At 41.6% G+C, this 14766-nt stretch overlaps 1 protein-coding gene across 16 annotated transcripts in view; it reads right to left on the minus strand.

Moving 5' to 3' along the window:
• Dnah9 (dynein, axonemal, heavy chain 9) overlaps positions 1-14766 on the minus strand; it is a 367182-nt gene that overhangs the window by 104330 nt on the left and 248086 nt on the right. For all 16 annotated transcript variants that reach the window (XR_005490291.2, XR_005490292.2, XR_005490293.2 and 13 more), the window contains 3 exons: positions 10493-10635; positions 9933-10094; positions 9543-9776 (listed from right to left, as the gene is read on the minus strand). Coding sequence is in view for 13 of the 16 variants with exons in the window: in NM_001427097.1 (NP_001414026.1) it covers positions 9543-9776; positions 9933-10094; positions 10493-10635 (539 nt within the window). In the remaining 3 variants the exon portion in view is untranslated. The remainder of the gene's footprint in view (positions 1-9542; positions 9777-9932; positions 10095-10492; positions 10636-14766) is intronic.

Below are 14766 nucleotides of genomic sequence, written 5' to 3' on the forward strand. Positions count from 1 at the left end.
ACCACCACCACCACCGCCAGCACCACTAGCAGAAGCAGCAGCAGCAGAAGCGTCCTACAAGAACAAGTTGACTATGCAAACACTAGATCATACTCCAGTCCCACTGAGTCAGAAACTCTAAGGTGAGGCCTTGAGGGCCCTCTTGATTCTGCTAGCCTAGGTTTGAGCCAGGCTGGTCTAGCATAATGGCCTTTTCAAGTGCAAAAGGAAGACAGGCCTATTTATTCTGAAAAGCAAAGACGCTGTTTGTATTTGCAGTGTGGCCCATAAACCTTCCATTGCAGGCTGACCTCTTGCCTCTCATTTTCTTGCAGTGTATTGCATGCAACAACCACAGATTACTTTGGAGCTCCTGGAACACGGCAAACAGATTCAAGAGCTTTATGATGCAAAATGCATAAATCAAAAAATAAAACTGAGGCTTAGACGCGGCTGATAATTCCCCTTTCATGGCAGATCAAAAGGAAGAAAAGGAAAGGGGGCAAAAAAAGAATGTTCTGTAATTTTGTGTATTCATGGGAGCCAGAGCCCGTTTTAACCTCAAATCGAGGCTGCTCCTTGGAACAAGTCTTATATTCACGCGTTGGAAGGTTAATCTGCCTCCATGTCTGTTGTTCAGCTGCAGAGTTACTTCTGCAAGGACAAAGATGCAATTGTAAATCAAAATGATTGAGCTGCATAATCAACCCAGCAAACACACCAGTAACTTTTTGTTTCTTTTTAAATCTTGGGAGATTTGAGAAAATTGAAGTGTGTTTTTTTTTCTTTTTTCTTTTTTTTCTGTGTGGTTGTGGTTCTTTTTGCTGATTGCTGATATGGCTGTGACCTCAAGCCCAAGGTAAATAATCCCCTTCACCATGAATAGAAATTTAATAGGTCTTAAACTGTGATGTGGAGTGACAGCAGGGTCCTGCCAGTCAGAAAGAGGCCACTCTCCAGTAACAAGGAGCTCAGGTTCAATTTAGGATTCTTTAACAGAGCCACAGATCAGGGAAGGCTAGGTTAAAGCTTTTTTGTTCTCTTGCAAACATCCAAGCCACATTTTCTCCTTACTTAATTCCACGAGAACAGAATATTAAGGCAACCTCAGGAACCCAGAAAAGGCTCTTTCCCATAGTAGGGCTGCCTCCTTGAATGAGAGCTAGGCTCTTTTCTCAGGGAAATGCCTGAAGATGCTGAGAATTGGGGGATTGGAGAAGAGGCAGATTTCCTGGACAAAAGTCATGCATCTTTCCAGAGTTGCCCATGAGTGTGCAGGGTGTAACACTGACTTCCTGTAGCACATGGTTCTTAGAGAGGGCTGTGACAGCATTAGCTGCTAGAAAATGGAGGTTAGGGTAACTGGTAGGAGCAAACACTCCAGCAAGAGGTTGGGGTCCAGGGCCTCTCTCTACCTCAGTCAGCCAACTCTTTGCATTTAGTATTAGTTACTTTTATGTTGCTATGATAGAATATCATGACCAATAAAACTAATAGAAAAAGGACTATTATTTGGGGTTCATGGTTCCAGAGGGATAAGGTCCATCACCATCATGGGAAACATGGCAGTAGACAGACATAACTGGAGCTAGAAGCTGAGAGCCAGGGCTTACCTCCTGAACCACAAACAGGAAGCAGAGGAGGAGGGGAGATAGAGAGAGGGGAGAGGGAGAGGGAGAGGGAGAGGGAGAGGGAGAGGGAGAGGGAGAGGGAGAGGGAGAGGGAGAGGGAGAGAGAGGGAGAGGGAGAGAGAGAGAGAGGTTTATCTCTATCTATTTAGGGAGCAGAGTTGAGTGTTTCCATTGAAGAACACCCCTTCACCAAGTCTTCCTCAAGTCCTTGTAATTAGGGTTGTGTTGTTTCAGTTGCTTTTTGACCCTGGATTGACCAATGAGGATCCAGGTCACAACTCCTTAGAGCCAATGGTTTTTTACCAGGGAACATGGCTGAAAAATCCTTGGGAAAGACACTGGCTTGGTTGTCAAGCAGACAACATACAAACCTGAGTTTGTATCATACAAGTCATGGGACATGAAGTCACCTGGCTGAACATGAGTGACAGAAAAGACAGCCAAAAAATGGGGGAAGCCATGATGTAAAAGTTACAACACTGTACTGTATTTAACCAGCACAGGCAACATGTTACTTTCACACATAATTATAGAAAAACCACTAAGATTACACCCCTTTCAGCAAACTTACTCTCCTGTCTAAGTTCGTGTCTACATAATACTTCTAACACTGAAGTTTGGCTTAGCCACAATTTTGTTGCTGGTGTTTTGAGACAGGGCCTCTTTGTGGAGTGCAGGCCAGTCTCTCCCCCTTCCTCTCCCTCTCCCCCTTCCTCTCCCTCTCCCCCTTCCTCTCCCTCTCCCCCTTCCTCTTCCCCTCCCTCTCTCTTTCTCTCTCTCATGCTGCTAAGCATCAAATCCAGAGCCATCTGCCAGCTAGATAAATGTTCTAACACTGACATCCACAGTTACTTAGTCATAGTTTGAATATTTGGTAGCCACACGTGGTAAGTGGCTCAGTGTGTCCATCCTGTGGTTGAGATCTCCATGTGTTTTTTCTTATCCTATGCTCCCTCCCCTTCTCATTCTCCCTTCCCCCCTTCTTTCTCTTCTTCCTTTCCCTCCTTCCATTTTTGTATTCTTACTTTTCAGAATGATTTTGAGTTAGATTTTCCACTTTTCAAAGCAAAGGATGAATGTCACTAAGCCCACCATCTTTTGGTACCTTTGATTTCTGACACTATTTGACAGTACCAACATAAACTGAATTTAATATACACGAATCACAATATTACACTGTACTTTTAAATATAAAAATCACCAAAAAGCAAAATAATTAAAGGAAAAAAACTTTTCAGCTCTTGTTTGCAGATTAAATAATGTATACAGAGAACTGAGTCTCTAGTGCTTATTTCTTGAGTCCAACAGCCCCCTCTTCAGTCAGGCTGTAGACTCTGCCTATACCAAGAGGGAGAGGAGAATACACTTCATACCAAGACTTCATTGAAGCTGATGCAAAATTAGAAAAAGATGCTACCCAAAGAACTTCATCAGAGCTACCGAGAACTGTAAGACCACATCATGTTTATCAGTTATCTCCTGGAACGACATGCTACCATAGCAAGAGAGGACATAAACACCTGTCTGAGGAATATATCCATGAGATGGACTTTGGACTCTGAAGTAGATGCCTTCCAAATAATAGGCTCCAAAAATTTATTTTTATTTATGTGTATGTGTGCACATGTGTTTGTATGAGTGTATGCCATGTGTGTGGGTCTCCCGGAGGTCAGCAGAGGCTATCAAATCCTCTAGATCCTGAGTTATAGGTGGTTGTAAGCTGCTTGGTGTGGGTGCAAAGAGTTGAATTTGGGTCGTTGGGAAGAACAGTATGTTCTTTAACTGCTGAGACATTTCTCCAGCTTATTCTGTGGCTGTAAGAAAACACGTGAGACTGGAATCTCAAGTACAGAGTAAAGAGGTTTATGACTTTCTTATGATTCTGTTGGGTGGAGGATCCAAATGTCATGGCAACCAATATTCTGGTAGATATTTCCAGGCTGCATTATAATTTGGTGGAGAAGTGGAAGTACACTTGTTGTACATAGAAGGCGATCTATCTATCTATCTATCTATCTATCTATCTATCTATCTATCTATCTAAGCCATTTCAGTTATGGCTCATAACCCCAGTACTTTGGAATGGTGAGGCAGGAGAATCACCATAACTTTGAGGTCAGCCTGGGCTAGAATACAGAGTAAGAATCTGTCTCAAAATAATGAGAGTCTCAACCAAATCAACCGACAAACAATTAAACAAAACCAACCATCCCACACTATCAAGAACTATTGTTTAGTTCTGAAATTATTAATCCCTCCATGGTTGGCATCCCAAGATACAGTCACCTCATGGTTTGTTTCACCTCTTCAGTGTTCCTTAACACCATCAGAACTAGTACTGGGCTCCCGCAGACAAGCTCTTGAGTGACATCCCCTAGATATCCAAGCTCTAGCATCTAGAGGAGGTAAATCATGCTAAGATTTGAAATCAATAGCACTTGAGTCTTAATTGGAAAGGATGAATCAGAAGGAAGTTTAGCCCCACAGTCAAAAAGCTACTTACCAAACCAGATCTCAGTACAAAATCATACACCTGAAGCTGACCAATGTTGGATTATTGTACAGTTTTCTAAAGGATTTATTAATTTTCAATTACATGAATATGTGTGTCCATGTGTGAGTGGGTGTGTGCACTTTTGGGTGCAGGTGCCTGCGGAGGACAGGAGGGGGTTTTGGATCCCCTGGATCTGGACTTACAGGCAGTTGTGAGGGATGCAGGTGTTAGAAACTAAACCGAGTCCTCTATAAGAGCAATATCTACCCTTAACTCTGGAGCCACCTCTCCAGTCACTCCTCACAATTTTCATGTTTCCATTATTACCATAATCATGAGCCATTCTCACATAACAATATTAATAAATGAATTTACATCGTGTCTGAGCCAGATCTGTAACATTCTTTTAGCATTCGCACACTGATCAGGATCACCGAAAACTGTCATACTCAAGTGGTAGGATTCTGTTACTATGATTCAAGTTATTGCCTTATACCATGATATGAGGGCATAATTTAGAAGTTTTCTGCCTACCCCACCAAAAATCAACCAATTCAAGAACAGATGAAGTGAGTACACCAGAGTTAAAAACTAATATGCCACATTTACTATAGGAATAATGCCAGTAGCCATAAGTGTTTAGAGAGTGCCTACCACACATCTCCCATTGCCTAAAGTTGGCCTGCACCCCTAATGTGAACCTGGAGATAATGATTTGTCTCTTAACCCACTATATACTCACATGTCCACTTAATTACATATTTCATAGAATACCATGTATTGGTCTTTGAGATAAAGGATAAATGAATCTTGCTCTTTTCTACCAAGAACTGATAATAATACAGGCAGGAAATCAACCCAGCACATATACCAGTAACTTTCTGTTTCCTTTTAAATCTTGGGAGATTTGAAAAAATCGAAGTGCGTTTTGTTTGTTTTTCCCTCTTTTTTTTCTGTGTGATTGCTTTGTTTTGCTGATTGCAGATATGGCTGTGACCTTAAGGTAAATAATTACCTTCACCACGAATAGGAATTTAATAGCTCTTAAGCTGAGGTGTAGAGTGACAGCAGGGTCCTGCCAGTCAGAAAGAGGCCACTCTCCAGTAACAAGGAGATCAGGTTCAATTTAGGATTCTTCAACAGAGCAACAGATCAGGGAAGGCTAGGTTAAGGCTTTTTTGTTCTCTAACAAACATCTAAGCTACATTTTGTATTTCTCCTTACTTAATTCTACCAGAACAGAACATTAAGGCAACCTCAGGAACCCAGAAAAGGCTCTTTCCCACAGTAGGGCTGCCTCCATGAATGAGAACCATGCTCTATTCTCAGGGAAATGCCTGAAGAAGGGCAAACCTTGGGTCTTTAAGGCCCAAACACATACTGCCAAAGAGAGAGGTTCCTTCCCAGAAGGTACTGAAGACAATGACATGAATTACTCCTTAAGCTTAGATAGTGTTTTGGGAGGGCTAGCAAAACCACCCAGGATCAGCTGTCAGTGCAGGCGCTGGTGAGAACACACAGACAGGACTCAGCTCTGGGGTTCTGCTGGACAGAATGGAGGGAGAAAAGCATAAGTAGAACACTATTCAAGGGTGCAGAACATAGCCAGGAACACAGCGTCAAACACTGTGCAGTCACTGATTAATTCATGCAACGGCTATTAAATTAGTGTTATTCTGTTTAGCCATTCTTGAGGCTCTTAGGGTATAGTGTTCAAACAGATAAGAACTCCTGTCCTTCCAGGGCTTATAGCCAACTGATAGCAACAGTCATAACTGACTATATAACAGATAAGTAACTTATAAGATATGTCAGATAAGGACACACACTACAGAGAACCATTGGGGTAGAATAATGAGGGGCAAGCGTAGAGAGGAGTGGTGATCTCTTCTGAAGGTGATATGGGAAAAAGAAGTGTATTATGGAGATTCTGGAGAGATGCCCAGGCAAAGGAAACAGTGTCACCAAGTCCCAATGTATCTGAGAAGGGGATTCAGAGGCAGCTGGCTGTTGCTTCAGAGATGGGTTAGCAGGAGATGAAGTCTGGGAGCTGAAGGGCAGAGCTAGAAAGGATCTGTGGAAGCCACTGAGGAGGAGGAGGAGGAAGAGGAGGAGGAGGAAGAGGAAGAGGGGGAGGAAGATGAAGAGGAAGAGGAGGAGAAAGAGGAGGAGGAGAAGGAAGAGGAGGAAGAAGAGAAGGAAGAAGAGGAGGAGAAGAAGGAAGAGAAGGAGGAGAAGGAAGAGGAGGAGGAGGGGGAGGGATCATAAGATCTTGAGCAGAAAAGATATGGTCTGATTTGTGTTTGAAACCTGCCTGCTCATTTGGTGGCAGACTGAAGAGGGACAAAACCAGAAGTAGATATGTGCATTCTGAGGGTGTCATGACTATCTAGGTCAAGATGTCAGGAGCTCAGACTGAGCTGGAAGCAGTGCAGGGAGTGACTAGGGAGTGCTAATATATTGTGAAGCCTGAACTAACAATGCACTTCGATGGCTTGGGAGTGAATATGGAAGGAAAAAGGAGTAAGCAGAGTTGAGGATGCCTCCAGGGATTTGGGCTGAGATGGATGATGTGGGATAATAAGAGTGGAGGATAATACAGAGTGGAGGATAAGAGACTAAGAATTCACTCTGTCAAAAACGATCAGGCAGGAAGCCATTTTTTTAAAAGAGATAATGACTTGGCGAAGCAGCCCAGTGGACAGATTTTGAGATACATAGGAAACACCCAGAACTTGTGGAATCTTGGATGTGGGAAGCTTCCAGTGTAAGTAATATCCGTAGCTAGAAGTGGTAATCACAGATGTAGAGGACACAGAAGGAGAAAGCTGATTCTTGGTGGCAGATATTGAACCTGAGGTCAAGATTCTCCAGTAGGCACACAGAGAGCTAGATTTAGCCAATGGGATAACTTGGCATTTGCTCATTAGAGAAATTACCTCCACTATGAACATGAATATTTGTGCCTTCTTCATTGTCTATTCTAAGGCATCTGAACAAAAGAGATATTAGTGTCTGCCACATGGGGTCAGGACACCTTTCACATCCCTCACTCCCTGCATACCACTCTCTGCACAAATAAATCAGTGGTTCCCACAGAGGAGGAAGGGGGGAGATGGCACATGTGTTAGAGGAGGTATGGAGAGTGTTCTGAGGGTCTTGTGGTGATGAGTGGAGAAAGAAAGGGAGGATAATTAGAAGGCATCAGAAAATCTGATACTGTACTGGGAGTTATCTCTGCTTTTCTCTGTGAATTCAGAGATCAAAAAATCAGAAGAGAAATGATAAAACACACACACACACACTTTCTACAGCACAGAGGCACGTGTGTTAAAGTGTTCCTGCATTGCCTAGAATCTGTGTGCTCCACTTTTCTGTGAACTGGAACTCTGAGACAGGCTGCTGGTCATCACACAGCAACTTGATGACAGATACTGAAGTAATATCAATTGGCCTAAAGGCAAACTAAGAAAAAGAAGGAAACCAAACCCGTAGAACAGACAAGGAAATGGTATATTCTGGGAGATAGAGAATGTAACCATCAGCAGACTAGAGAAAACGTCCCAAAGCTGTTGGATTCACAGGTTCAAAGAATTCTACGAAACCATTTGCCAAAAACCAGACGAAGTAAAAGCGATTGAGTGTTCTGATAAAGAGGACAGAAGGAAATGCTGCTATGCCATTAAAATGCAATGGTGTCATTAAAATTCCTATTGGAAGCATATGAAGCAGAAGCAATATTATATGCCATAAAGCTAGTATTGTTGAAATTAACCTGAAAGCCTCTCCTGTAATGCAGAGAAAATGGCCAGCAGGATGATGGCCACAGTGAGAACATGATCAATTCAGGCCCAGGAACAGGTGCAGCTAGCTGTTCATGACTCCTAGAGGCCAGCCCAGGCCAGATGAACAGAGAATGTAACAGCTATTGAATTAGTGTAGAAGAAGAGTACAAGAGGAGTTACCTTTTCAGATTGTGAGAGCTCACTTCATCCCCTGAGTGAACATAGGTCCTTTAGATACATTGTATTCTGAATCAAGAAACTAAAATTGGGAGAAGAGAGAAAGCCCAGAGAGAAAAGTTCAAAAGCATAATTCTGAAGGCAAAATTTGTAGGCAAGGACAGCTGTCTTCTGTTTACATGGGTTGTTAACCAAGAGGCCCATGTATCTACAGGAACGTATGTGCTTCAAGAGCTCCATGTACCTATAAGGACATGTGATGTTTATCAATAGGTCCTCTATCTACAGACATATGTGATGTTTACCAAGAGGCCGGCTATCCACTGGAATGTGTGACATTCATTATGGTGAGTACAATGGTCCCTGAAATTTGCAAATTCATGAAATGCCATACCACCTTAGCAGCAGACTTGGTTACTGATAGACAGAGGATAGAAATTGGCCCTTGAGGGAAAGGTGTTATTTGACAAACATGGGTGGAAGCAAAGTAGGTACTGAAGCTCTTCTAGTCCTTAAAGGAAGAATAGAAAGTTGGAAAAAAATGAGCCAGTTCCATTTGAAAGAGTAAATAGAAGGATCCAGAAAGGACAGGATGAAACTGGTCTTCTTATCATAACCAACTACTTATAAATAGTGTAAGAATGAATGAAATAAGATAATATTCATTTAAATAAGAGCTTTTAAGAGATACTGCTGTACAAACACACACACACACACACACACACACACACACACACACACACACACACACACACACACAGTTATAACCCTGAACCAATTCTCCTCATCACTTTTTTACTTTGGTTCTGAGTATGGAAGATGAATGATTTGGGTGTGATATGTTCCCCAAATGTTCATGTGATCATGTGCTGGAATTTTGGTCCTCAGTGTAGTGGAAGGCAACTAGATCCTAAGATGTCCATTGATACAAATGGATTAATGCTGATCTTATCTTATGGGACAGGGTCATTTTACATGACAATGGGTTGTTATATAAAGCAAGCCCGGAATTTTCCAATTCCTTCTATACACACCGCATATATCTATGTGTGGTTCTACCACTGCCATACATCCTTCACCAGAGCTTAGCATAGAGAGCTGCTCTGCTTTGGTACTTCCAGATCGGTGAATAAAAAGATCATTCTGTTCTTTATAAAGTATTCCAGCACAGATACTTTGTTATAGCAACTCAAATAGACTATAACAGAATGGCAGTGACTGAAAAGGAAAGAAAAATGGAGGAGAAAGAAAAGATGGCCTTGAGGAAATAGGGAAAGTTCCTTAGAGGATTCCAGCTTCAGTGAGCTGGGGCAGACAAGACTTTAGCTGAAGATGTGTGCTTCTGCTCTTGACTTTTGATCCTAGTTCTGATGCTGTGGTGGTTCTAGATGACCACATAGGGTTTTCAAATCTTAACTTTCAATGCAATGGCTTAGGGTTGCTCTTCACTGGGTAGAAAAGAGAGACACTGCTTACCTGGGCTGAGGTGCTGTGCAGCTTTAACAGCCCATTCTCCAGCCTTTCCACCTTGGACTGGAGCTCTTTTCCATTCCTCTCCAGCAAGCTCTGGTATAGTCTGATGAACTCCAGAAAGGACTTGGGAGTGGTGTAGTTGTAGCGCTGCTCATTGATCAGGTATGACTGGGATATCTTGTTGACACTTATGTGGACAAAGGCCATGAACTTGCTAATCGATTGCTTCACTGCAGGCTAACACACCAGAAGTAATGAGTTTGACTATGATTATCCAACCCTTGACGCCATAGAAAGTTATGCTCAATGGTTCTATCCAATCTCCAACTTTAACCTTGACCCCGGGATGCCTAAGGTGAGGTGGACCCTCAGGGGAGCCCTTTTCCCTCTTACCTCAATGTTCTTTGTATTCTGCAAGAAACGGAGGCTCACAGACTCCAGTGCCTCCTGAGGCCACTCGTGGAACCAGTTGATAGCAGTACAGTTCACAATGGCTGGGAACTTCCTGCTTCGAATTCTCAGCTTGTTCCCCACAGGGGAGAAACAGAGAGTCACCTGAGACATCGGAAGGAGAGGGAGGACAGAAAGGCGACATCAGAAGAGGAGGGAGGACCAAGGAAGTATCAGAGAAGCCCACAGAGAAACAGGCAGAAGTTTGGGTTATTAATCTCCTAGAAAATTGAAAAGCACGCCGAACAGGAAGAGGGTCACAATCTTCCCCTGTCAACCTATCTTTCTAGCAAAGGGCTCAATAATGCTGGGACCACATTGTGCACAAGATGGTCCTGTTCATAAAGTAGAGGAAAACAGTGGACTGGCAGTACTGGTCAGCCAAAAGATCATTGTATCTTTACTATGTCCTCCTGACACAGTCCAGAGGGGCAGTGTCTAATTTATCACATCCGGTAGCCACCTCTGGTGGTGCCCATGCCCCACAGTTAGTCTTTCCATACCTTAAGTTGTCTCCGGACTCTCTCTATGAAGAACTTCCAGCAGTTCTCTCTGCTGTCAATGAGTCCCTGGCTTTTGACCTCATTCCTGACATTGTTTATGATGTTCTCCTCCTCCTCCTCAGAGTAGAGATCTGGGATCTCACCTGGGGATAAAAGGGGGACAGACAGATGGCTTTGACAGCATGTTAGTTGACACAATCACAAAAAGGGAGTTATTTCCCATTAAAATATAGGTTGCTTTGTTTTCCACTGTGTTCAACCTTATGTACTGGTGAAACTGGACATATCATACCAAGACAGGGAACAGATGCATTAATGAGAGGAAGGGGTACACGGTATCTTTTTGTTATCTTGTGTTGACATCCCAACTAGTCATTTCTTCTTTGGTTCAAGGCATTTATTTACCAACTACTATATTATTGACCTTTATGGAAACTGTACCCTTAAGGAGTTTACTACTTAGAAGGAAATATAAACCATGCTTATTTGAAAGACTTACAGTAAAAAAAAAGGCTAAAAGTAACATACAACTATGAACATATGATTAAGGAGATTGAGCAAAGTCACTTACTACAGGGTAAGTGAAACCAGGATGGGACCCTGCAGTTTAATGTGAAAACACAGTGCTTTAAGTCAATGGGCAGCGGGGGTCGGGGGGTGGGGGGGAGTTACCTCAGAATTCAGCAGACTGTGTTTGCAGAACTAAGACTCACAAAATCAGTATTGGTTTCTCATCTTAATTTGTACTCTATGATAAATTTTAAATAGATCAATTGTTTAACTATTAAAAGCTGATAAAAGGATCAGAAAATGGTGGAGAAAAAATTCTTAAGAGCTTTGACTGAAAAAGAATTTTCTGATACAACTCAATTAACTTAAAAAATTAATTTGATGTCCCCAAATGGAGACATTTGGCATCTTAAAAAATGACAAAACAGTGGCACGACCCAGGAACTGCAAAGGAGAGACAGCAGCTCAGAAGATTTACTTACTGCATAAAGACATTCTTCACAAATGAGACTAGGAAAGGAGAATCCTCAATAATGGAAATAAAAGGTCTTTTAGACACATGGATAGGGTGCCCACCCTCATTGTAAGAACAGAAATGTTGACTGAAACTGCTCACTTTTTTTTCTTCTTTCTTGTTTTTATTTATTGGATATTTTGTGTGTTTACATTTCAAATGTTAGCTCGTTTCCCCCTCTCCCATCCTCCCTCCTCCCCTCCCCTTGCTTCTATGAAGATGCTCCCACTCCCACCCATCCACCTCAACACCCTGGCATTCCCCACTGGGGCATCGAGCCTTCACAGGACCAAGGACTTCTCCTCCTATTGATGCCTGACAAGGCCATCCTCTGCTACATATGCAGATGGAGCCATAAGTCTGTCTCTTTGGGCGATGGTTTAGTCCCCAGCAGCTCTAGGGGGTCTGGTTGGTTGATACTGTTGTTCTTCCTATGGAGTTGCTTCAGTTCCTTCAGTTTTTCCTCTAACTCCTCCATAGGGATCACCATGCTCTGTCTGATGGTTAGCTGCAAGCATCCTCTTCTGTATCAGTCCATCTCTCCTTTCTTTACATCTCTGCTCAAGTTCATCTACCAAGAGAAACTGCTCACTTTTTTAATATACCTGAGGTCTGCAGCTATGAAAAGAGTCTACACTCACTCATAATAACTAACAGAGATGTATGTTGAAAGTATGCCAAATTGTTGACCTTTGACCACATTGGCAAGATCTTAAGATGAGATAAAACACATTAATGAGGCAGTATATGAGACATTGTATGTTCAATCCCAGAAATAAATAAAGTTAAAAAAAATCTATCAAATACATCAATCGGTATATATAATAGGGATCTTAATGGAAATGCCAAGATGTTTACACATCAGAAAATTTGATGAATAATTTGCTACAATAAAAGATTTAAGAAGCAAAATGGGCCAGTGAGATGGCTCAGCAGGTAAAAGCACTTAGTGCCCATCCTGATGATCAGTGTTTGATCCCCGGAACCCACATGGTCTTAAAAGGAAAGAGTTCAGTCCTTCATGTTACCCTCTAACCCACACATGTACTGTGGCACATGTACCTTTTATGCTTCACAATAAATAAGGAAATGTAATAAAATGTTTTTAGGAAGATTTAAACAACAAAATCATTGGAATAGAGGCAGAGTTTCTAAAGTATTGTTTGCAGACAGGAAGAAGTAAGATTTCTCAATCCAATGACAGATATCAATCCTGAACATACTAATAATGAAACACTGTATGTTTACTTTTAAATAAAGAATACACGCATAGCTGCTGACATGTTTCCATTTAACATCACACAGGCTGTTTCAGACTGTGCAAAAATTAAAAAAACCAATAAAACCAGAGGCACGTATAAAGATAATTAAAGCAATGTAAATATTATCACTTGAAATCCAGTTTTATACAGAGAAAATCTAAGAAAATGTTTGCACCAATAATTAAAACTTACAAGAGTGTTTAACGCCAGCCAGCCTTACTGTATACAAAGACAACGTGATAAAATAAATTGTGGTTTTTGTTATCCAGCAAAAGAGAAAGATAATTTAAAAGTTATCATTTGGAATAGCAACACAACTGCAGGCAGCTAAGTAGTGAATATGTGAAAAGTGCAAGGTCTTAAGCCTGAGACAAGGTGTTGTGGAAGAAATGAAGTGAAATCCTAGTAGAAAAAGAGAGACATATGCTCACGGGTGTGATACAGTAAGTCCCACACCTGACACAGAGACAAAAACCTATGCAAAAATTGATCCTAAATGAGATATCCGAAGAAAGACTCTAAAGAGGAGAGAAGAACTAGAAGGAGGTTGTCACCCTGTAAGAAGCCAAATCTCCCTGTAAAGCCAAGACTGTTAAAGCAATGTGAAATTGGTCCTGGGGTAAATTAACGTAATAAAAGCGATGTATTTATGAGGCAACTCAGATAAAAGAAACAGCAACAGAATCTAATATTGAAGATTGACATGCAATGAGAGAGACTAATAAATAAAGATGCTTGGATAATTCAGTATCAACACAGCAGAGCAGTTAGATTACAATGTGAAAATAAATTCCAGGTAGATTAAAAACATAAATACAAAAAGGCAAGACAGGAGCAATTTAGACATTAAAATATAGGTATTGGGGTAGGACAGAACCTCTGAATCAGAGAATGAGAAAGCTAAGACATTAAAAATACAGTTTAATTTTATGATGTTCCAGCTAAGTTGGTATGATGAATACAGGACTTTGAAATGGCATTTACCACCCGTACAATAAGGAGAGGTTAGTATCCAAAGTATAGAAAGAACATCTACAAACCCATAAGAAACATCAGTCTAAGGGCCAACAGGAAACTAAGCATATAACACGTCCTGCAGAGGTGGAGGGTCCAATAAATATTTAGAGCAGGTGGAGGTCAGAGGGTAACTTAAAGGAATGAACTCCCTCTCACTGTGTGGGTTCCACATAATGAAATGGGTCATTAGGTTTGGCCGCAAGTGCTTTTACCCTCTTTATTTAATCTCTTAAATAAATACCTTGAGTTGTGTATGGTTCAAAGTCCTTTGCACAATGGGAAAGGAAAACGAGATTTTGTTTGTTCACTGACAACCTAGTGTCAGATAAATGGAGAGTCGTTAAAGGTGGGAGGAATAGATGTAGGGAATATCATAGAGCCCCCACAGCTGGACTGCCAATTAGCATAACTACTCTTATTTGGTAAAGTTGAAGTGCATATAATCAGCCAGCACTCATACACACAGGGGAAAGTTTTAATCTTTCAATATCATTTCCAATCCCAAGATTGTTTTTTACCCCATGTTTTTGAATGTTCAAAATATTTTGTAAAGAAAACAGTCAACGTGAGGCTGATACTGTGAATACTGTGAATTTTATTCTTTGGATAATTCAGTCTGGGAGAAGGATCTAAGACATGTTTGAATTTCACGTCAGAGAGGGGAAAATGTATATATTTAGATAAGAAGGGGCAGGTTTAGACCCGTTTAAAAGCCAGGAAGCAAGTGAGGCCAAAATTGAAAGAAGATACGGGACAGAGAAAAATTCTGACTTGGGTTGGATCCTGCTTAAGGGAAGGGCTGACCTTGGAGGGGTAGAAGAGAAACGATGAAGGCCAGGGGCACACTGCAGAGAAACTCAGACTCTGTGAGGCCCCTGGGGAGACTTGAGTTTCTTGCTCAATGACGTAGCTCAGTCTTAGCGAAATGAGTGTGAGAGATGGAAGAATGAGGGAAGCAGAAGACGACCTGA

This window comes from Rattus norvegicus, chromosome 10 (genome assembly GCF_036323735.1).
Source record: "Rattus norvegicus strain BN/NHsdMcwi chromosome 10, GRCr8, whole genome shotgun sequence".
NCBI lineage: Eukaryota > Metazoa > Chordata > Mammalia > Rodentia > Muridae > Rattus > Rattus norvegicus.